We start from the raw sequence: 24,287 nt of genomic DNA on the forward strand, positions 1-24,287 counted from the left end.
TGGAGAGTGATGCCACCTGGGACCGGTTGAGGGAGGCAGCTGTAGCAGAGGAGGAGGGCCACACAGAGGAGCAGGGCCACGCAGTCACAGACCAGCAGCAACAGGAGTCAGAAGAAGAAGGAAAGGAGGAGACAGCCATTCCACTCTACAAACCAAGGAATGCCTCGGAGGAGCTGTTTGCTGATGAAGACATGGAGCTGCGGACCACCATGCAGCAGAACACCTTGTCCATCAGTGAACGAGTTGATCACGAACTCCAACTCTACAAAGGCCTGCCTTCCATCCCCATGTCAGAATCCCCTGCTTTGTGGTGGTGGGAAAAGAGAGGTACTCTGCCCCTGCTGACACAGCTTGCAACCACCTACCTCTGTGCCCAAGCCTCCTCCACCCCCAGTGAGAGGGTCTTCTCTACAGCCGGGGACACTATAAGTCAGGAGAGATCACGACTCCTGCCGGAGAAGGCAGATATGTTAATTTTTCTGCAGAAGAACTGTTAGGATAATGTTCTAGGTTCTTGTTTGTTTGAACTTCCGTTAGCCTTTTGCTGTAAAAATGTATTTTTAATATATATATATATTTTTCTTTATCTTTATCTACTTATATTTTCTTATCTTATTTGTTGTTGTTGAATGTTGATTATAAAGTCTATAATTCAGACGCATTTAAAACATTGCTGTTGCTGCTGAATAAATAATATTTGTTTATATTTATATAAAGTTCTATAATAGAATAATAAAGCAATGTCGATTCTGTTCTTAATTAAGTGTCTTTTTTTCTTGCATAATAATCAAAAATAACCGATAAGAGTATCGATAAAGTACCGAACCGATAAGCAATATCGATAAGAGTAGTAGTATTGATAAAATCCTAATGATACCCATCCCTACTCCCCCCCCTTTTTTTTCTCCCCAATTATACTTAGCCAATTACCCCACTCTTCCGAGCCGTCCCATTTGCTGTTCCACCACCTCTGCTGATCTGGAGAGGGCTGCAGACTACCACATGTTTCCGCCGATACACGTGTGGAGTCGTCAGCCGCTTCTTTTCACCTGGCAGTGAGGAGTTTCACCAGGGGAATGTAGCACATGGGAGGATCATGCTATTCCCTCCCCCTCCCCCCGAACAGGCGCCCCCACTGACCAGAGGAGGAGCAAGTGCAGTGACCAGGACACATAACCACATCCCACTTCCCATCCGCAGACACAGCCAATTGTGTCTGTAGGAACGCCCAACCAAACCAGAGGTAACACAGGGATTCGAACCAACAATCCCTGTATTGGTGGTCAGCAACAGAATAGACCACCATGCCACTTGGATGCCCCATGTGGGTCCCTTGTAAAAGCAGATGTTAACAGGTGGCCAAACAGGCGGTCAAAATAAAAATAAAAGCTATAGGCACAAAGTCGGAACTGGGCATCACAACCTGTTGTGCAAACGTAGCCCGTCTCAGCCCTGATTCACATTGGTTACACTTTCCTACTGTCTATGTCTGACAAAAACAATCATTTCAGTTTTAACAATAATACTGTTGTCTAGACCAGGTCAATTTATGTAAGTGCATTAGCTATGACCAACATGGGCTGCTGCCATCTGCTCTGTCTTGTTATCTCTGTATGGCATGAGATTTGTGCCATCAGAGAACCGCATGCTGAATATGTTCTGAACATTATGTTTCAATTTCAGTTCCATCAGTGATCTGAGTTTGAATGGAAAAAATTTGTACTTCCATCTTTGAAGGAATTAATCATCAAAATTAATACATGTAGTTCAAATATGCAAAGTGTATTCCACATTAATTCAGGCTCCAAATTCAACAAAAACCTTTCAAATTTTGCCAACATCTCTGTACTTGGGGAAAAACAGGAACTTGCATGTATATGTATATATATATATATATATATATATATATATATATATATATATGTGTGTGTGTGTGTGTGTGTGTGTGTGTGTGTGTGTGTGTGTGTGTGTGTGTGTGTGTGGGTGTGTATTGATTTAAACACAGTAGCAAGCAAGCCAAAAGATTTTGCCTGTGAAACAATACTGTTTTCAACTAGAGTGACTTGAGGTGTTAGTTTCTGACAACAGTGTGTGGAATTATATGAAGTTGCTATTCGTTGAACCATACCAAACACTGAAGTTACTTAATTATGCTGTTTACTTCAACTTGCAACATCAGTGTAGGTGAAATAACCGTTAACAAGTGAATAATGAACCCTATGCGAAAATCAATATTTCAACTACTGGCAGCCATGAACAATGATAATAATCTAACTGCATTCAGTAACACTTTCTAGTAAGCTTGCATCTATAACGCCCTATACGCATCTATAACACCCTATAAGTGTAGCTATAAGTCATTGTAAGATTCATTATAACCACGTATATGCCCTCACAAGACCTCATAACCACCTTTATTATATATTATGTCAATTTAAAACGGATTTATGCATTATAAATATGTCATCATTAGCCTGTTTATCTGTCAAATGTCATAATAGCCAACTTGTTTTGCTGAAGTTTTGTAGAGATGCATAATGAGACTTCAGTGCTATTTCACAGTCTTCAGCCATAGCCGTTAGTCATTGTAATACACATTATAGGAAAGTATGGGCATTATAGATGCAATAGATGTTTATAGGGTGTTATAGATGCTTATAGGGCGTATAGATGCAAGCTTCATAGAAAGTGTTACCCTGCATTCCTCTACCAACAAAGTCCAGGGGAGACAGCAGTTATCTTTAAGTTGGATCCCTTTAAAAAAAAGTTTTCAAAAAAAAATCAATAACATTGAGGTGTCTGTATTCTTTTAATTTCAATGCATTAAATGGGCATGTAATGTGTTTTTTTTCATCCAGATGAGTATTTTGGCATGTTTTATGTTTTACCTATGTATTCTGTAAACAACTGATTGGGAACCCTTCATGTAAATTAACACTTGTATATTGACACAATCTATACAGGTGTGTAACTTACCTGTATAGATCTGTGTAGAACCTGAAGGCGGGAGTGAGTCCCAATGTGTTAGTCATTCTCTGCCATGTAAAATAAAATCATTTTTATACTCTCCCAAGACAACAAATACATTTGGATTCTTTTGAAGCAGGTTCGCTTTTACTTGCCTACTCAAGAAAAAAGTAAAGAGGAGCCCTTCCTAGACTTACCAATTACAGAACACCAGAACTTTTCAAAGTGCATATGTTGGTGGCCAAACCTAAGAGCCAGTGTCTTGATACATGCTCAATAATCCAGGTAAGAAAATCAAAGAAGTTTGTATCAGTTCATCTGGATACGTTTATTGACAGATATGTTTCATCTCTCAACTAAGTGACATTTTCAGTCTCATCTCTCAATCTCGTGTTCAGACTGAAGATGTCACTTAGTTGAGTGATGAAACGTATCTGTCAATAAACATATCCAGGTGAACTGATTCAACCTTCTTTGACTAAGATCTAGTAACACTTCTGCTCTGCCTTCCCCATTTAATTATAGTTTAATTTGACTTTGCAATGCAGAAAAACAAGCAAGAAATAAACAATAGGGAGGTGATAACTGTCCAAAGCCATTGTATCCACCTTTAAGATGTACCCTGGTGCCACATTTAATGGTCGACGTCAGAGTATTTACTGTTATTTGATTTGAATAATATGTACCTGCTCCATCATCCATTATTGGTTTATGGGCTCAGACAGTGTATGTACACTGATAAAAGTGCTGGTGTCAAATTAAGAACAAGAAATTAGAGCTCTGGAAATGTGCACTGGTCTGAAACCACCTTCCCTCTTCTTCTCTCTTCAACGATTCCTAGAGCGATCCCCTCTTAGTAGGGTTTAACCTTAGCTCTGCTGGGTGTGTGTGCCAATTTCTGTGTATGTGTGTTTGAGAGTGTGTAAGAAAAAACAAGAGGAAGAGAGAAAATTGTGTCAGATGAGGGTAGTGCCTGTGGATGATGTGTGGTGGGATGTATAGCTCAGGGCACATTAGCCCCATGAACAAGTATTTCTCATAAAGCAGCACCAGAAATAGGCCTTTTCTATCTATTAATAATCACTCCTTTTATGGTGAGAAATGTCATTTTTTTGTGCTTGTGTTAATGAATGATTCATGTGTCAGTTTAACAGCCAAGTCGCCTAAATGGTTCTGTATCTTGTTAGTTGAGATGATGGCCGTCCCAAGGGGGAAAAAGTTTGTGTGTGTGTGTGTGTGTGTGTGTGTGTGTGTGTGTGTGTGTGTGTGTGTGTGTGTGTGTGTGTGTGTGTGTGTGTGTGTGTGACAACATACGTGTGTTGGGGCATGAACAGAGAGAGACACATACACAGCAGTGTTGTTGAGGTGATGTGTGAAAGTTACTACAGAATGAAGCAAAGAAAGTACATAAAGGGGGAAAAAGTTGATAGAAGCAGAAGGACATAAAGAGAGAGGGAGTGGAGGAGAGAGAGAGAAAGAACAAGAGATAGAGCCAGGTCCCAGGGTTAGACAGGGAAATATGTAGACAGTTTTGCCTCAGGCAGTAAAAGACAATGCAAGGGTTTTGTAAATGGACTTTAAAAGTCTCTTTCTTCTAAAGACAATGCAAGGGTTTTGTAAATGGACTTTAAAAGTCTCTTTCTTCAAAAGAGGCAGCCATGATATACAAAGCATGAAATATGCAACTGTGTGTGGGGGGTGTGGGTGCATGCACGTACGTGTCTGCTTTGGTCTTGTCAAACAATGGCAGTGAGTTAAGGAGACATTTTTCAACCTACTTCTGTGTGTGCAGTGATCAATTTTTCATTTGCTTTTTCAATCAATCCTTTTTCATTATCCTCCCAGGTTGCATTAGGGACCTTCGCATCAATGGACGCCACATTCCACTGGACAACCAACCACGAGACGGGGTCTCGAAGGTCAGCGTGCAGGGCCTCTCCCTTGGATGTTCCTCTGACTCCTGCAAAAAGAATAAATGTTCCCCCCCCTTCACCTGTGTTGACCTGTGGAGAGTGCATGAATGCAGGTAAAGGCACCCATGACACACAGGTACAAACACACACATTCTCTATTGTATCCAATAAATACCCATTGTAGACCATATGATATGTGATGAAATGTTGCCGTTGCACAAAAATATTCATCCTCATATCAGTACAATTATAACCTCTTCAGCTGAATGGTATATGACCCAATTTAATGATCAGCTGTGATGAGCTGAGTTCTCTTCTGCTGTCATCAGCACCATGCATATACGTCTGGCCTGTTAGAAAAGCTAATTGCAAGAAAACATACCGATGTCTCACCCAGTTGACACACACCATGTTGATTTAGGGTGCCTTCCTCGTTTGGTCCGGACTTCTGGACTTTTCAGTTTGATCTGAACCAAAACTACAGGTGTGAAACCTCCTGGTCTGGACCAAAAAGCCAAACCTTGGTCTGATAAAAAGAGGTTGTCTCGTTCCAGATCAAACCGAACCATTTTTTGGTTTGTTTCTAGTGTGATTTTTTTTTCTTTTCTTGATGGTTCAGACATTTGTACCAATTACAAGATGTTCTGACAGGCTATCGTCAGAACCAGAAAATGGAAAAATGAGTCACGGTAGCACATGGGTAGAGGAGGAGACCAAGTTTTTTCATTTAAATATTGTCCGACGACATTATAAAAAGTCAACTCATAAAAATAAAATAAAATTTTACATGACGTGGATGTTCATTTGGCGAATTTGAACTAGTCTCGAGTATCGCGCTTGAGGTTGATGCTGCTGGTAGTAATGTCATTATAATATTATTATAGTGGCAATGAAAGGAATCTGTTCATTCACTTTTTTCTATTAATTCAAATGGCGATAGAAGGCCCACCAAATTGACAATACGCCGACGTCAGATGCATGCCTGTATACAAACCAATCAATATCAAGTACAGCGAGATGCAGCCCACCTAGGTGATGACAATAGACGATAGGTATGTCAAGTAAAGTTCTTTAGTGCGCTCACATAATTGGAATGTGAAACCAAAACTAACTGGATCAAATGTATACAATGTAAAAAAAAAAATGAACCTTGGTTCAGGTGTGAAAGGGCCCTTAGCCCTCAGCACACAGCCCTGGGTCCCATCCTGGACCGGGACCCTTGTTGCATGGCTTCTTTTCACTGGCCAGCCCCTTTTTCTTTACTCTTTCTTCAGTATGGTATACGATAGAGGCAAAATGCTTGCAAAAATGTGTCCGGTTAGCGGTCTATTCCGTTGCATACCATCACTGGGATCGCCGGTTCGAATCCCCGTGTTACCTGCAGCTTGGCCAGGCATCCCTACAGACACAATTGGCCATGTCTGAAGGTGGGAAGCTGGCTGTGGGTATGTGTCCTGGTCACTGCACTAGCACCCTCTCTGGTCAGTCGGGGCACCTGTTCAGGGGGGAGGGGAACTGGTGAGAAGAGCGTGATTCTCCCATGTGCTACGTCCCTCCTTTGAAACTCCTCATTGTCAGGCGAAAAGAAGCAGCTGGCGACTCCACATGTATCAGAGGAGATAGATGGTAGTCTGCGGCCCTCCCCGGATTGGCAGAGGGGGTGGAGCAGTGACCAGAATGGCTCAGAGGAGTCGGGTAATTGCAATTGGGGAGAAAAAGTGGAAAAAAATCTACTCCCCCCCCCTCCAAAAAAAAAAAGGCTTCCAAAAATGACCAGTAAAAGATCATCGTACTCACTTTGCTAAACTTTTGGGAAAACTGTAGGGGGCATGTTTAACCCTCATGTTCTGTTCACTAATTAGCAGTGGATGTACTTTTCACTGGTCACATTAACCCAGACCATCTATTTTCATTTAATAGCAATACAAATTGTAAGCTTTATTTAGAAATACCCAATATACCAAATCATCATCTCATTTAAATATTAACAATATTTTTGGTCAATAATTGTTGTTTATCTCTTGAAAGACTGCATATATGCATATAGAAAGTGCTGCTTCAATTTGGTAAACAATTTAGACTAGGAACTATTTTATCATATTTATCTTTAAGAAATTGATATAAATATGTGAGTATGCGTCTTGCAGAAGTAGCTTCAGGGCCCTCTGAGCACTGAATCATTTGCTCCTTTTGATGGACATCCCTGACAGCATGCAGATGATATTGGTAGACTGTAGTAATTGAAGATACTCACACTCTAATGCAATGATATTTATCTATTTTGCCCCCCCCCCCACTTTGTACAGGTTTGAGGGGTAGAGTACAGGAAAAACAGAATGTTCTCAGACAATATTTCTCATAGTGCAGAGGGTAACATGCAAAGGCCCACACTGTAGTACACAACACTATTTTGCCCTGCCCTACCATGTGCTATTATGTGAGGTGAACAGTGCAGGGAAATGTTCTGGGATTATATTTTGCAATTTCTCACACTATAATGAGTAAAAGATGGTGGGTATGTCTTGTGTTTTACAGAAAGAGAGGTTAGGAGGATTGGCAAATTCACTGTTTGTGTGCCTGTGCATACACAACAGGGCTTTGAACAGCTGAGTCCTGATGAAAATTCTGAAAGTCATTCTTTTTTTTTTTCTCAAAAAATATTTTTATTGGATTTTAAACAACAAGCAATACTTACAAATGTTTTAAAACAAGTGCATGATATGTCAGATTTACATGATGTAAAAAATGATATAGGAACATGACGATCTTACCCCTAATCACCCCCCACCCCCACCCCACTAACCCCATCTACAAGCCGGGATGCACTATGTAAGAGGGTTTATCTCATCCCTGGAGTGAAACAGGAAAGTGCTGAAAGTCAGGTTTAGAATTTAGAAAATATAGAAAAATAGGTAAGGCAGTAAATGGAAAATGGGGGGTTTAGAAACTGGTAGGCCTTCACAGGTTATATTACTGACATAAATCAACGAAAACAAACAGCAGTAGAGAATAGGACAATAATCCTTTAGTTTGGCTGGAGATTCTTAAAGTATTCCAGGAAAGGTCCCCACACCTTTTGGAACTCGTCCTTGGAGTTACAGACTGAGTAGCGGATCTTTTTGAGGTTTAAACAGGACATAATATCATTCAGCCACTGAGCGTGGGTGGGCGGGGCAGCATCCTTCCATCTCAGCAATGTTGCACGCCTGGCCAATAAGGAAGCAAAGGACAATATGCGGCATTTGGATGGGGTCAGGTGTACGTCATCCTTGCCAGTGGTGCCAAACAGGGCGACCAGGGGGTTAGGTTCTAGTTTGAAATTGAGAGTTAGGGATAGGGTTTGGAAGACATCTTCCCAGTATTTTTCAAGTCTAGGACATGCCCAGAACATGTGGATAAGGGAAGCCTCATCCCCCTTACATTTGTCACAGATGGGACTCACATCCGGGTACACATGGGCTCTGTGCACCACCTTAAAATGTAACAGACAATGACGGGCACAAAGGGATGTTGAATTAACCAGCCTAAAGATTGAATTCCATATATCATTCGACAGTGAAAGGCTTAAATTCTGCTCCCAGGCAGTTTTAATCTTGTCAAGAGGGGCATGTCTTATACTTGTGAGCTTGTCATATACTGCGGATATTAAACCTCTACGTGATGGGTGAAGATTAAGGAATGCATCAGCGGTGGTCATATCAGGTGCCTCAGGGAAATTTGGTATCTGAGCGCGGACAAAGTGTTTAATTTGTAGATATCTGAAAAAATCTTTATTTGGTAAATTTAACTTTCTTCCACAGAGTTGTTCAAATGACGCAAAGATATTGTCTATAAAAAGATCTTTGAAGCTCTCAATACCCCTTCTGTGCCAGTCCTGAAATGCAGAATCAAGTAAGGAGGATTGAAAGAAGTGGTTGGATGCAGTAGGACCAGAGAGATGAAAAACATGGAAACCAAAATGTTTTCTGAACAGAGCCCATACTCTCACGGTGTGTCTGGTGATCGGATTATCAGTTAATTTATTTGAGGGAAGAGGGAGTGAGGACCCAAGCAGCGCTGGGATGGATAGGTTTTTGCCAAAATTCAACTCTATTGCTACCCATGATGGACAGTCAGCTCGGTTATGAAAGTTCGACCAAAACACAAGACAGCATATATTAGCCGCCCAGTAATAGAAATGGAAGTTACCAAGCTTCCATCTCTTTTTGATTTTTGAAGATGGACTTTGTTTAGCCGAGGGTGCTTACCCTTCCATATATAGGATGATATAACTAAATCTAATGAGCCAAAAAAGGAAAGAAAAGAAAGTCATTCTTGAAAAGACCAAATTTTATTAAATCAAATCAAATCAATTGTATTTGTATAGCCCAATATCACAAATTACAAATTTGCCTCAGTGGGCTTAACAGCAACACAACATCCTGTCCTTAGACCCTCTCATCGGATAAGGAACAACTCCCTAAAAAAACCCTTTAACAGGAAGAAATAAGGAAGAAACCTCAGGGAGAGCAACAGAGGAGGGATCTCTCTCCCAAGACGGACAGCATGCAATGGATGTTGTGTTCACGCAATTTACATAATACAACATTGAAAGAGGATAACAGAATTATAATGGACATACAATTTATGAAGAACATGATGCACAGGATGCTTTTGTTTTTGAGGAGCAGTGAAATGACAAAAGATGAAACCCCTTCATGAGGATCCCCCTCCTCTTTTTTCCATTTTCTTTTAACCCTGTTACTGTATCATCCATCTCATCTCATCTCATCATCAGCTGCTTCTCTGAGGTCGGGTCATGGTGGCAGCAAGCTAAATAGGGCACTCCAGACATCCCTCTCCCCAGCAATGCCCTCCAGCTCCTCCTGGGGGTCCCAAGACATTCCCAGCCTAGATTGGACATGTAGTCCCTCCAGCGAGTTCTGGGTCTACCCTGGGGTCTCCTCCCAGTTGGACGTGCCCAGAAGACCTCCAGAGGAAGGCGCCCAGGAGGTATCCTAATCAGATGCCCGAACTACCTCAACTGGCTTCTTTCAACATGAAGGAGCAGCGGCTCTACTCTGAGCTCCCTCCAGATGTCCGAGCTCCTCACCCTATCTCTAAGGCTGAGCCCAGATACCCTACGGAGGAAACTCATTTCAGCCACTTGTATCCGCGATCTCACCCTTTCGGTCACTATCCAAAGCTCATGACCATAGGTGAGGGTTGGAATGAAGATTGACTGGTAAATTTAAATCTTTGCCTTCCGGCTCAGCTCCCTCTTCAACACAACGGTCCGGTACAATATCCGCATTACTACTGATGCTGCACCAATCCGCCTGTCAATCTCCCGCTCCATCCTACCCTCACTCATGAACAAGACCCCGAGATACTTGAACTCCTTCACTTGAGGCAACAACTCATCCCCAACCCGGAGGGAGCAATCCCCCATTTTCCAGTAGAGAACCATGGCCTCAGACTTGGTGCTGAATGTCATCCTTGCCATTTAACACTCAGCTGCAAACCGCCCCAGTGTGCACCGACGGTCGCATTCTGATGAAGACAACAAGACCACATACACTCACTGGCCACTTTATTAGGTACACCTTGCTAGTACCGGGTTGGACCCCCTTTTGCCTTCAGAACTGCCTTAATCCTTCATGGCATAGATTCAACAAGGTACTGGAAACATTCCTCAGAGAGTTTGGTCCATATTGACATGATAGCATCACGCAGTTGCTGCAGATTTGTCGGCTGCACATCCATGATGCGACTCTCCCGGTCCACCACATCCCAAAGGTGCTCTATTGGATTGAGATCTGGTGACTGTGGAGGCCATTTGAGTACAGTGAACTCATTGTCATGTTCAAGAAACCAGTCTGAGATGATTCGAGCTTTATGACATGGCGCGTTATTCTGCTGGAAGTAGCCATCAGAAGATGGGAACACTGTGGTCATAAAGGGATGGACATGGTCAGCAACAATACTCAGGTAGGCTGTGGCGTTGACACGATGCTCAAATGGTACTAAGGGGCCCAAAGTGTGCCAAGAAAATATCCCCCACACCATTACACCACCACCACCAGCCTGAACCGTTGATACAAGGCAGGATGGATCCATGCTTTCATGTTGTTGACGCCAAATTCTGACCCTACCATCCGAATGTCGCAGCAGAAATCGAGACTCATCAGACCAGGCAACGTTTTTCCAATCTTCTGTTGTCCAATTTTGGTGAGCCTGTGCGAATTGTAGCCTCAGTTTCCTGTTCTTAGCTGACAGGAGTGGCACCCGGTGTGGTCTTCTGCTGCTGTAGCCCATCTGCCTCAAGGTTCGACGTGTTGTGCATTCAGAGATGCTCTTCTGCATACCTCGGTTGTAATGAGTGGTTATTTGAGTTACTGTTGCCTTTCTATCAGTTCGAACCAGTCTGGCCATTCTCCTCTGACCTCTGGCATCAACAAGGCATTTTCGCCCACAGAACTGCCGCTCACTGGATATTTTCTCTTTTTCGGACCATTCTCTGTAAACCCTAGAGATGGTTGTGCGTGAAAATCCCAGTAGATCAGCAGTTTCTGAAATACTCAGACCAGCCCGTCTGGCACCAACAACCATGCCACGTTCAAAGTCACTTAAATCACCTTTCTTCCCCATTCTGATGCTCGGTTTGAACTGCAGCAGATCGTCTTGACCATGTCTACATGCTTAAATGCATTGAGTTGCTGCCATGTGATTGGCTGATTAGAAATTTGCGTTAACGAGCAGTTGGACAGGTGTGCCTAATAAAGTGGCCGGTGAGTGTATTCTGCAAAGAGCAGAGCTACAATTCTGAGGTTCCCAAAACGGACACACTCCTCACCTTGGGTGCGCCTTGATATCCTGTCCATAAATATAATAATAAATCAATCTTATATAATGCTTTTCTAGTACTCAAAGTCGCTTTACATTAAATGGAGTGAAACAAGACGACAGATGAACATAACACAGACATACAGGGGTGGATGGGAAGGGGGAGGTACAAGAGGGAGAAGCGGCAGCCGCAGACGACGCCAGCAGTGCTCTCTGACTTGGACAGATATAAAGGGAAAGAAAAACAAACATCATAAATCACATAAATCACAGATGCAGGTAAAGCACTCAGTCCCCAGCCTGCCCCAGACCAGGGGTGTATGAGCGGATGGGGGGGCACGAGAAGGCAATGGAGAAAAGGTGTGTCTTGAGACGGGATTGGACGAGTGGGAGGGATTCTGAGTCTCTAATGATTTGGGGAAGTGAGTTCCACAGCCTGGGAGCTGCTCTGGAGAAGGCTCCGTCACCAAAGCCACGGAGGTTGGACCTGGGGGTAGAGAGAAAGGAGGCTGAGGTGGATCTGAGGGACCGAGGGGGTTGGTAGGGGGAGAGGAGATCAGTGAGGTATGGGGGAGCCAGTTTGTGAAGGGCTTTATAAGTAAGAACCAGGATTTTGTTGTCCAGCGGGGGGGGGGGTGCAGTGGAGGGGGGGGGCGGTGGGAACATAGGGTTTGGATGTGGGATATCGTATCAGGGTTAGTGGAAGGATGTAGATGACGGGAGTGTCTGGGGCCGGGACGAATATCACAAACAGAATCTGAGACAAGGGACAACCTTAGCAGAGTTGGGGTGAATCTCATCCACACCTGGCACCTTGCCACCAAGGAGCTTCTTAACTACCTCAGAGACCTCTGCCAGCGATATGGGTGGGGCTTCCCCTGAGTCTTCAGACTCTACCTTCTCCTCTGAGGACATGTTAGCCAGTTTCAGGAGCTCCTCAAAGTGTTCTTTCCACCACCCGACAACATCCCCAGTCCAGGTCAACAGTCCCCCCCCCCCCCCGGCTGAACACAGTCTGAGTCAAGCCCTGCTTCCCCTTCCTGAGTCGCCGATGGTTTGCCAGAACTTCCTTGAGGCCAACCGAAAGCCCTCCTCCATAGTCCCACCAAACTCCTCCCACAACCAAATTTTTGCTTCCACAACTGCCGGAGCCGCAGCCCTTCTGGCCTCCAGGTACCTGTCTGCTGCTTCAGGAGACCCCTGGGCCAACCAAGCCCGAAAGGCCTCCTTCTTCAGCCTGACGGCTTCCCTCACCACCGGTGTCCACCAGCAGGTTCTTAGGTTGCTACCTCGATGGGCACCAATGACCTTATGACCACAGCTCCTACCTGCTGCGTCTGCAATAGAGGCTTTGCACATGGCCCACTTAGACTCCATGTCCCCAGCCTCCCTTGGGATACAGAAGAACTTCTTCTGGAGGTGGGAGTTGAAGACCTCACGGACAGGGGCTTCTGCCAGATGTTCTCAGTTCACTCTCACTACACGTTTGGGTTTGCCAGGTCTGTCCGGCAGCCTTCCCCACCACCTGATCCAACTCACCACCAGGTGGTGATCAGTTGACAGCTCTGCTCCTCTCTTTACCCGAGTGTCCAAAACATACAGCCACAGATCTGATGATACGACCACAAAGTCTATCATCGATCTTTGGCCTAAGGTGTTCTGGTACCAAGTACACTTATGAACTACCTTATGTTCGAACATGGTGTTTGTTATGGCCAATCCGTGACTCGCACAGAAGTCCAATAACAAGACACTACTCGGGTTCCGATTGGGGAAGCCGTCCCTCCCAATCACGCCCTTCCAGGTTTCTCCATCATTTCCCACATGTCTGTTGAAGTCCCCAAGCAGAACCCTATCCAGGACACCACCCAGAGACTCCAAGAAGGCCGGATACTCCAAACTGCTATTTGGTACATAAGCACACACAACAGTCAGAGCCTTCCCCACAGCGATTCGCAGTCATGGTGACCCTCTCATCCACCGGGGAGAACTCCAACATGGCTGTGCTCAACCGGGGACTTGTGAGTATTCCCACACCCGCCTGATGCCTGTCACCTTGGCCAACTCTGGAAGAGTAATGAGTCCAGCCTCTCCAAGAATTTGGTACCAGAGTCCATGCTATGTGTGGAGGTGAGCCCAACTATATCTAGTTGGCACCGCTTCACCTCCCGCACCATCTCAGGCTTCTTCCCTGCCAGAGAGGTGACATTCCACATCTCGAGGACCAATCTGCAATGCCAGAAGTCGGCACGCCCCAGTCCCCGCCTTTACCTGCCACGTGGCCTGCATTGCACCCTACCCCAATGCTCACCCCACATGTGTTGGATCCACTGGGTGGTGACTCCATGTTGTTTTTTCGGGCTGGGTCCGACCGGGCCCCATGGGCCAAGGCCTGGCCACCAGACGCTCGCCGGCGAGCTCCCTTCCCAGGTCTGGCTCCAGGGGGGGCAGTTTCCCTTTTCCAGGCGAGGTGCTGTAGCTCTGCTGGTGTATTTTCATTGAGTTTCTTGGGAAACCCAATGAAATCCAAATCTGTATCATCCAAATATAATTAATGTGTAATATAAATATGTGTGCGGGGTAGTGGTGGGGGGGTTGTACTGTATATGAACTAAACATAAATGTGTTCTTATTGATGTTCTTTAGAGAGATTGAGCCAAACACCAGTCATTTCATGTTGAAAAACCCTTTCTTAGTATTGTTCTGTTTAGTAGAACATTAAAATGCATCATGTTACCTGAACAGAGCACAAGGGTTAAAATTGTTCCTAAATAAATAAACTCGTTACTCAAAGTCGTGTAGTGTATTGAAGGTCACAGGAATGAAAGTATAAAGGAAAACAGCGACATGTAATCACTCTCTGCTTCTCTTTCACACAAATGGACAAGCAGATGTATGTAGGTGGTAATTATGCAGCAATCACATCTAAATGCAAGCATTTACTTAACATGCACACAGGCACACTCGTGAAGCCAGCTACATGCAAAACACAGTAACATACAAAGTGAAACATGCATACTTTACCACTGGTATCTTATGGTATAGAATATACCACAACCCCCCTTACCCCTCCTACACACACTCGCTCTTTCTTATGGAGACTCACACATGTTTTCACGTAAGGTATGTTACGCTTTACAATACTGGGTACTAGGGCTGTCACTTTCAGAAAAAAACATATTCGATATTCGTGGCAGAATTGTACCCATATTCGAATTTAGATTCGAATTTCCACGTAAAAAACGGTCTTTAAAATGGCAAGACTAAAAATAACCCGTAATTTATTGACCAGTAATTATTTTGATCATGCGTTTTACCATTTGTATCCACAAGAGGGTACAAGCAGACACAACATATTTCGGTCGAAATAATTAGTGAAGTTTAATGCAAATTATGAAGTCAAATGTTGCCATATTTTCAAAAACAATTACCACAGAGTATGCTTCTCAAAAAAGTAATAATGTCAATAATCCTCACGGCAATTGGGCTGCATTCAGCGCTGCCATGGCAATGTAACGTAGGCTACTAACAGAACGTGGCCTATAAGTAGCCTAGGCAAGCCCACCAAACTAAATAACTAAAATAAATAATAATAGTAATAATAAAATAAAAATAGTGAGTTATGTGGCCTTTGTAAATACGATTATACATAGCCTACACATAGGCCTAACTAATTATTCGCCAGGAATATCAGCTGGTTAACGTGTTCAGTGTCAAGAGCGGAGCGCTTTTTGTTAACAATATTCCCAGCTGTGGAAAAGACTCGCTCAGAACACACTGATGTCCTAGGAACACTCAGCTACTTTCTTGCAAGCTGCGCCAGGTGGGGATATTTTGCGCTACCCAGCGTCTTCCACCATAGAAGAGGATTGCTGTCTGCTGGCATCGTTGTCTCTCTTCGGCAGGACCACATCTCTTGGTGCAGTACATTTTCTTGGTCGTCTCTCATCTCGCCCCTTCCCTTGTATGTTTCTCCAAACAGATCGCCCGTTGCTGTCAGGGCCGTTTTTCATGCATGAGTGTCTGAGCTTAACGAATGCTCATCTGTCCCACTTTCAAATCTCACGGCCATTTCTTCTTTAATGTTTGCGTGCACTTGGTCCTTCTGTTCCTCTGATAAATGCATTAAACTATGAAAGCGGGGATCCAGGTATGCTGCTTTATTCAATAACATGAATGTTGCTTCGTTATTTTTGTCATAACGCTTCCTCAAATTGTGTCGATCTTTGCGGTCATTTCCCTCAAGCTGGGCATTGCATTAGGAATGGGTGAGCCAAGTTGACACAGTAGTAGATCATGCTGTAAAGGCAATACAGCAGAAGCTGTGGGATATTTGTTAGTTGACAAAGCCTCAGTCGCAATCTTGAACGGTCTAAGTATTTCACGCATCTGTTCGACCATGGACCATTCAGTTGTGGTTAGTTTGAGATTTGACCATTTTTTCTCAAATATTACAGCTGCAACAGCTGCCTGTTGTTCCGATGCCCTGCAGATCATTTCATATGTACTATTCCATCGCGTGATGCAATCGTTAATTAATTGATCAGTTTTCAAGCCCAGCAAACGCTGTTTATCCTCCAATAGGTAGCTGTCGGTAGGTGACCTGCCGAAATGTGCGGCTGCTTTCTTTAGCCTGCTAAGTGTCATGTCTATGGCTCTGACATCTAGCCCTTTACGTACAGCTAGATTGATTGTATGTGCCATGCAAGGTATGTTAACGGTGTCGAGGTACCTCTCCACAGCATTCACATAGTTATGTGCATTGTCTGTTGTGACTGCGATCACCGATTCACGGGGAATGTGAAAATCCCTCAGTGTGCCAGAAATGCACTCCGCAACATTTTCTGCAGTGTGGCTACTTCTCAAGTCTTTCGTTTGTAGGACAAAATCGTTCAGTTCCCATGCCTCCGATATTACGTGTGCTGTAACTGTAACATAAGAGTCTGTGGCTATAGACGTCCACCCATCTGTAGTGAGTGCAATTTCCTTATCGCTTAGTACCTGGCGTACATTTTCACGAGTAGTATCGTAGAGTTTCACAATGTTTTTAGTTATTGTGGTTCTGCTGGGATAGTGTAACGTGGCTCAATTTCACGGAGAAAATCTTTAAAGCCTCCACCTTCCGCGATGCTTATTGGCCGCATGTCTTTACATATGAATTTGGTGAGTTGTGAAGTGATCGCCTCTTTTCGTGTAGAGGACAGAGCAGCCGTAGGTGAGAAAAACGTTGTCAGCCTCGGTTGTTTAGCAGCAGCAGACGCACCAGCAGGGTCCTGCAGTTCTTTGTATTCGGCCGGATGATGGAACTGCATGTAGGTTGGTCGTGGAACTATGGTATGCTAGTTCACGCTCACATAGTTTGCATATTACCTTGTCCTTGTTTTCAGTCTTTCCATTTACAGTCCAAAAACCAAAGTGTTTCCAAATCACACTCCTAAGATTCTCTGGAGTGACGATCTTTCTGGTATGCTGATCATCGGGCTCGTTGTCGGCAGCACCAAATTCCTCCATTTTCTCGTTTCTGGCTGCAGCCTAGGCCTACGTTTCCGCTCCATGGACTTATGGGTAATGGACTTATGGGTAATTAGAGCTGGAATTCTTGCCGTAGCCTACTTTCGGCATTTTTGACATTGATTAATTAATAATTTTAAAGTACAATCAATGTATTTATCTATTTATTTATTTATTCAATTCGAATTTCCCCATTTACGTTCGAATCTCGTGTTTTTATGCAAATTCGAAATTAAATTCGATATTCGAATATAATGTGACAGCAGTACTGGGTACATTAATTAACATGAGCTAATGCAGTGATAAGCATTAACTAACAGTTAAATAACAGGTAACTAATGCTGTTAACATTAATTAATAGTGATAAGCATTAACATCCTAACCCTAGTAAGCATTAAGTAACTATTAACAAATTTCTCTTGTTAACATTTATCAAGGGTTTACAGGTTAATTAAGGCACTAACTAATATTAGTAAATGATGAACACGATTAGTAAATTATTATTAAACAAATTAACTGTTAACTGTTAGTTAATGCTTACTACAGGTTAATTAATGTACCCTTATTGTAAAGTGTAACCACTATTCCTCTTTGTCTGGATTAGCTGGATTAATTTAAGGGAGAAAAGAGTATCAAGGGACTTCAGATCTGTCCTATATAAATAATCCAAGCCAGTTGTGTGGCCAGAATTTTCCAACTGTGTACCTTAATAGGAAGCGTTGCCAGAAATATAGCCGTTTAAATAGGGCTATGATTTGAATGATTAAAACTGTTCTCAAGTGAGTGTGACGGGCCATTAATGTAGTAAACCTTTCTTAGGATAGTGATATTTGATTCCATACATAAATGTATTATTAAGCATAGAATAATGCTCACAGTATAGGAACGAAATCAAGATTTCCATTTTCAATCCAGTTAATTAAAATATGCATTTACATTAGTATCATCTGCATCACTGGTAACCAGTCAGACGATTTTAATGTCACATTAAAAATTAATTCAGTATTGTGATCTTTGACATGCAACGATATTCTCCAGCAATACTATTAGTCAACGACAGAATTGCAGCACAGGTTTACAGCATTTAGACTTGATAATATTAATAACTTCATCATAGTCTACTGACGCTGGAAAGTCCCGTTCATAGCTCAGTAGGCTAAGCCAGTTCAGTCCTGTGGTCAGCATAGAGCTCCTAGGAGAGGTCTTAATGAGATTTATGGGTGAAAAATATAATATCTACTGTGGTAGTTGTCATAGGCAATGTGATCAGACTCCTGAGTATCTGGTGTATGTCGTAATGTTTTGTGTTTCAGTGTACATTATTAAGAACTATATTATAGTCTTTTGAATCCATCTCTTCAGTGGAGTAAGGAAAGTATTCTACCTGCACATATTTGCAAGTCATATGTTGCATTAACACAAGTAGTTCCATGTCACGAATATAAATTATACAGTTCCTGACAAAATCAAGTTTGTGCTGTCTCAAAATTATTTGAGTCCCTGCCTGGCATGCTGAAAAACTGGGTGGCCGCTGGTCACCTTGGACCAAGTGTACATACATGCTGGCCCCCAGCCTTGCCTGATAAAGGTGGTGTGCTGCAGTATTGCTTCCGTCAGCTCCAGAAAGGTTCACATCACATCAAACCACATTCCAGATCGGACAGTGAAAGAAGCAGTGTCTGGCATATTAAATGTGAGTGATTTGGCACAGCGTTTGCATACTTTATGAATCACATATTACAGTTTATATTGTCAGGAACAATCAAATATTTTCTAATATCACCAAGCAGTTAACATATAAAAATGAAGAATCACTGGCTGTTAATTGATCTATTTCACCACTGAGCTTGCACTGTGACTAAGTGGTAAGCATCACTGCCTCACATCTTGGCAGTGTCAGTGATTGTGTGTGGGCCAAGTAATGGACCAGCAGCCTTTTGGCTGTTGTGAACTGCCAACATGCCCCAGTTATCTCCCTTCCTTCCACCCAATAATGCTTGCTGATATAGGCTGTAGCCACTCGATTATTGATTTCACAATTAATCCTGTGTTAAAAAAAATAATGAAAATTTTAAAATAGATAAATAAATAAATAAATAGAAGAAATTCTTTACTAACCCAATATTCCGCTGCTGTGTAGGTTGGTTTCGTTAATAGTTTGCCAGGGTTCCGTATGAATGCAACTGCAAAGTGACAATCTGCAACATAATAAAAAATAAACAAAATGCTCTGCCAACAAGTCAAAGCAAGCACTGGATGTGTTTAGCCACATCTACTAAACTTGGCAGTTTTTTGTGGCACTGGAAACACCTCACCACAATACCTCTCCAGCCTCCTATCTTCTATCTCCCCTTTCTCTTCTTTACTCTTTCCTCTCCTCCACTCAACCACATTCTCCTCCCACTCCCACTTTCCTTCACATTTTTCAGTCCATTGCTCCTCTCACCTCAATGTTTTGAGTTCCTGTGGCCCTCATCTTGCTCATCCTTGCACACTGTCCGTCCTCCACCCCCTCCTGGTGTGCTCTCATCAACCACCCAACCCCTGAAAGGCGAGTGAGAGAGTGGAGAGATTGTTCAAGCTTGGATGGAAAGCCATGTAGTAGTGTTAGGCAGTTCTCCTCTACAAAGTTCCATGAAAGGACGCACAAACACATAGCCACAACCTTCACACACACACACACACGCACACACATATATATGTATATATATATATATATATATGAGTGTGGGTTTGTGTGTGGAACTGTTTGCACATGTGGCTTGATAATCATGTTGCATGTAATCACATGTGGCAGCATTGATCCCTGCCTTGACAGGCCTTGATAAGAGAGGTGCAAACAAAAGAGAACGCCACTGTGGACTTGGTGATAGGCAAGCATCTGTTTTGCAGAGGCACCAAACATGCTTAATCATTGATGAACAGAGCGTTGTTGTGGCACCTGTGCTCATGATATCATCCACAGTTAATTACTCTCTGAAAGAGTTTTGTTTCTTAAAATAATGATCCGTGTTTTTATTTGATACAATCTGACTATCAAAGCAGTTAAAGCTGCAGCAGGAATGATAAAACTATATTAATCACAGACAATGCAGAAAACCATAACTCCAAATGTATAATAGTTGCAACGTATACACTGAATAAAGTACTTAAATCAAGACAAGGGATGGAAAGATTAAAGCGACACATAAATAAGAGAAAAACTTTTATTTTATATTATACTATTAAGGCTGAATGACAATCTTTGAAAATTATCTTTTAAGAGTATGTCTACTCACATTTTGAAAAAGGTGAAAAAATGGGGTGTAGATGTGGAGAGAGGACAGTGATGGTGGTATGGGCTGGCTGAAGGTGGCACCTCACCCCAGCTTCTCACAAGTCTATCTGACGAGTTTAGGTGGCTAATGCCAACATGCCGCCTTTCTACCCGCCTCATATTTTATTGATCTAACACACTGGACCTCACGTGTGTCACCTACATCCCATTGAGCCCAGTGCCTTCGATGTCCTTATATTAAGCAAGCAATTCAGAAAGGGTTGATCTTTATTACAGTTTCACCCGGATATAAGAAAAAGCATATATTTACTCCTTCAAAGCGGCAATGTGATATCTCGATTTTTTTTTTATCATGAGGGCAGTCAGTACTGCCATCCAAGGTCCATACCAATGTTTTCAGCTACAATATGCAAAAAAAGAAAGTTTGCTACTCCCTTTAAGATGTTATTTCAAAGGTGATTCCAACTTTGTTAGGCTAAAGTTCCTCAGACAGCTCAGTGTGAGAGCCCTTATGGCAAAAACCTGATCACCTTTAGTCTTGATACATGACTCTGAATTGGCCAGAGGGGCCTTGTTCGGGATCTCAGGCTGCGCTCTGATTTCAGCATCACATGGATTTACAGAGTTTGCTATGTAGGTTGGGGCCAATCCTAGCTTTGTTGTAAAAGGCACCTCAAAAAATCCCATCATCAGTTTTGAGACTAACTGGTCACCGGTGTAGAGTTGCTAACAGTGGAACATTGTGCCTTCTCTTGGCACCGGATCAAATCCCATCGCACAATTCCCCTGCAAGACAAGCTGAGAGAAGCTTTTCACTGAGACACCAAGTGTTCAACAAAACAAAAGCACGAGATAATTTCTGTAGATTGCCAAAGGACTTAAATTGATTAATTTTGGATATATTTCTCATTCAAAAGATTACACAGCTAAAAGCCTATTTACCAAAACTTGGGCAAAAGTCCCTCCACCCCCATAAACTACTACTACCACTACTTTCTGCTGCTCCCGTTAGGAGTCGCCACAGCAGATCATCCATTTCCATTTCTTCCTGTCCTCTGCATCTTCCTCTGTCACACCAGCCACCTGCATGTCCTCTCTCACCACATCCATAAACCTCCTCTTTGGCCTTCCTCTTTTCCTCGTCCCAGGCAGCTCCATATTCAACATCCTTCCCCCAATATACCCAGCATCTCCCCTCCACACATGTCCAAACCATCTCAATTTTGCCTCTCCACCCACCCCCATGGACAACCAAATGAAAAAAAATGTTAGTTTGTATTTTTTAACAAAACAATTATAATGTAAAGTATAATATCAATTAATTTAATATTTGATAGTGACATTGGCTAAGAGAGTTTTTTTCTATCCCAGAGGCGAGACTCATTGCAGATGTCATCAAAATGTGCAGCCTGGGGCAAAGCATGCACAGTTCAAGGGAGATTGAATTAATGACCTCATGAAATGTTTGCTTTATCAGTTATAACCAAATTAGCTTTTAATTATGGCTGTAATATCCAAACTGAGGAGGAAATGTGTTCCTATTCATGGAAAAATCACCCGTCTTACCGTCACTCCTGCACTCAACACTTCCGTGTCTTTCAGTTCATTCTCTATGGGATTGTATGTCTGTCTTCAATGTCATCTCAGATTTAATGAGAGTCCTCAATTAGGCAGACACTCATTTCTAGTGTAGCCCAGTCTAAATGCCATTAGACTGTCAATAAATAACCTGGATATAGTGAATAAATAATCATATAAATAGTTGTAATAAATTATTTAAAAAAAGTGAGTTCATTAAAGTGCTAAAAAGTATTGTACAATATTAACAATCCATGTTAGTTAAGAACAAGATGAGGTTAAAACCTAGTATATGGCTGGATTGGGACTACATTTATTAAACATCTGTTTTTGCGCGACTACATTTAAAAAGTGGCTGTTTTGGCATCGGTCCTGTGAACAGCTGACAACGTACTAGAAAACCGTTTGCGCCGATTTATTTTGAAAAAGCAATGGCCAATGGGGAAACTCCCAACTCGGCCGTCCGACCAATGGTGAGACCCCATCACTCACTCACTCGTTAAGTAAAAGGCTATCTGTAGCTTGAATGTACAGAAATCAGCACGTATAGTTCGCAATCTAACATGGAAAACTCAAGGTTGTCAGTTTTAGTTATTATTTGATTTGATTTGATTTGGTGCGTCCAGTGCTAAGGTCCAATCAGCTATGATTCTAAAAGAGAGGGGCGGGTCTTAGAGCTAGCAGGACTTGGCTGCAAGAGAGTCGAAGCTATCAAAAGTTACTTCACTGTAGAGATCTTTTCTCTCTCTCAGAATGATGTCTTCTCCTTTCTCATTTTGTGTGTGAATAATGTCATGTGAGTCTCCCTTGTGGGCACGTGCAGTCGGTCCTCCTCCCAGGTCTCCGTGGTGACAGTGGTCACCACCTGGACGCTGCTTGGCATTCCCCTAATCACGTTTTCTTTTTATGTATCTTAGAAATCCATATAATTTTTGTTATCCTGTTTTTTTTTTTCTTGTTTGTTTTTTTTACATGTTGATGCTGGTTGCGTGGCTTGGGTCCTGAGCTGTTCCGGTGGCATCTGGACACTGTTTGGCATCCTGCGCATCATATTCTTCATAAATTTTGTGATTCCATTATAATTGTGTTATCCTCTTTCAATGTTGTATTCTGTAAATTGTGCAAACACAACATCCATTGCACGTTGTCCGTCTTGGGAGAGAGATCCCTCCTCTGTTGCTGTCCCTGAGGTTTCTTACTTCCTATTTTTTTCTCCCTGTTAAAGGTTTTTTTTTAGGGAGTTGTTCCTTATCCAATGAGAGGGTCTAAGGACAGGATGTGTTGCTGTAAAGCCCACTGAAGCAAATTTGTAATTTGTGATATTGGGCTATACAAATAGGATTGACTTGACTTGACTTGACTTGAGGGTTCTTTGTGACTGCAGAGAGGGACCATGTCTGAAACTCCGGTTAACACAGAGTTACACCTCGGGTTGGGGACTTGTTCTAATCTGTACAAGACAGAGGAAGAGGAAACCCTCCTTGGATTTGGTGGAAAGTAGTCCCCTGGCAGGATATTGAGCATCGTTGTCACTGCTCCTTGCTGGTAACTCCCGACATTGCACCTGTGTCTTTCCAGGCCCTTTCATCATCTCTTCCTTGCTCATTACCCCTCCTAGAACATTCCATTGGTCTGTGAGTACTGACTAACGTGTCCGCGTTTCCCATTTATTTTGTTTGGTAGCTTGCTAGTGCAAGTGAAACAACTAACACAGTTTTGGGCTTCCACAATCGTGAGCGACGACTCAGGCCTGCAATGTGTGTTTGATGGACTATAGAGAGAAACAGTGTGTGTGTGTGTGTGTGTGTGTGTGTGTGCGTGTGCGTGTGCGTGTGTGCGCGCACGCGCGCGCACGCATGTGTGCACGCACATGGGCCCAATAGTAGAGTAGTTAGTGAGATATTACAGATGTTAAGGGTAAATTTCATAAGGGCTGGGGAATATTTTTTCTGCCATTACTTTATCTTTGTTAGGAGATATTTCTGGAATATAAGGTGTTTTGTTGAGTTTCACTAAATTCAGTGCTTTTGCATTTAAAGAGACTTATGTTATATTTGCTCAGTATAACAGTAGTTAAATTACTAAATACAGTAAACGGGAAAAGGAATTTGATCATAATATATGATGCCTAGTGTGAATTAAACCCAAACTAAGTGGAGGCACCACCAGTTAACATTGCCTTTGTTAATTAAAACCTTGTGAGTCTTGGTTAAATC

The 24,287-nt window shown here is 42.7% G+C and overlaps 1 protein-coding gene across 1 annotated transcript in view; it reads left to right on the plus strand.

Annotated features, from left to right (window-relative positions):
* si:ch211-186j3.6 (neural-cadherin) overlaps positions 1-24,287 on the plus strand; it is a 666,499-nt gene that overhangs the window by 612,933 nt on the left and 29,279 nt on the right. The window contains 1 exon segment of the mRNA XM_056278708.1: positions 4,813-4,993. Coding sequence (XP_056134683.1) covers positions 4,813-4,993 — 181 coding nt within the window.

This window comes from Lampris incognitus, chromosome 4, assembly GCF_029633865.1.
Source record: "Lampris incognitus isolate fLamInc1 chromosome 4, fLamInc1.hap2, whole genome shotgun sequence".
NCBI lineage: Eukaryota > Metazoa > Chordata > Actinopteri > Lampriformes > Lampridae > Lampris > Lampris incognitus.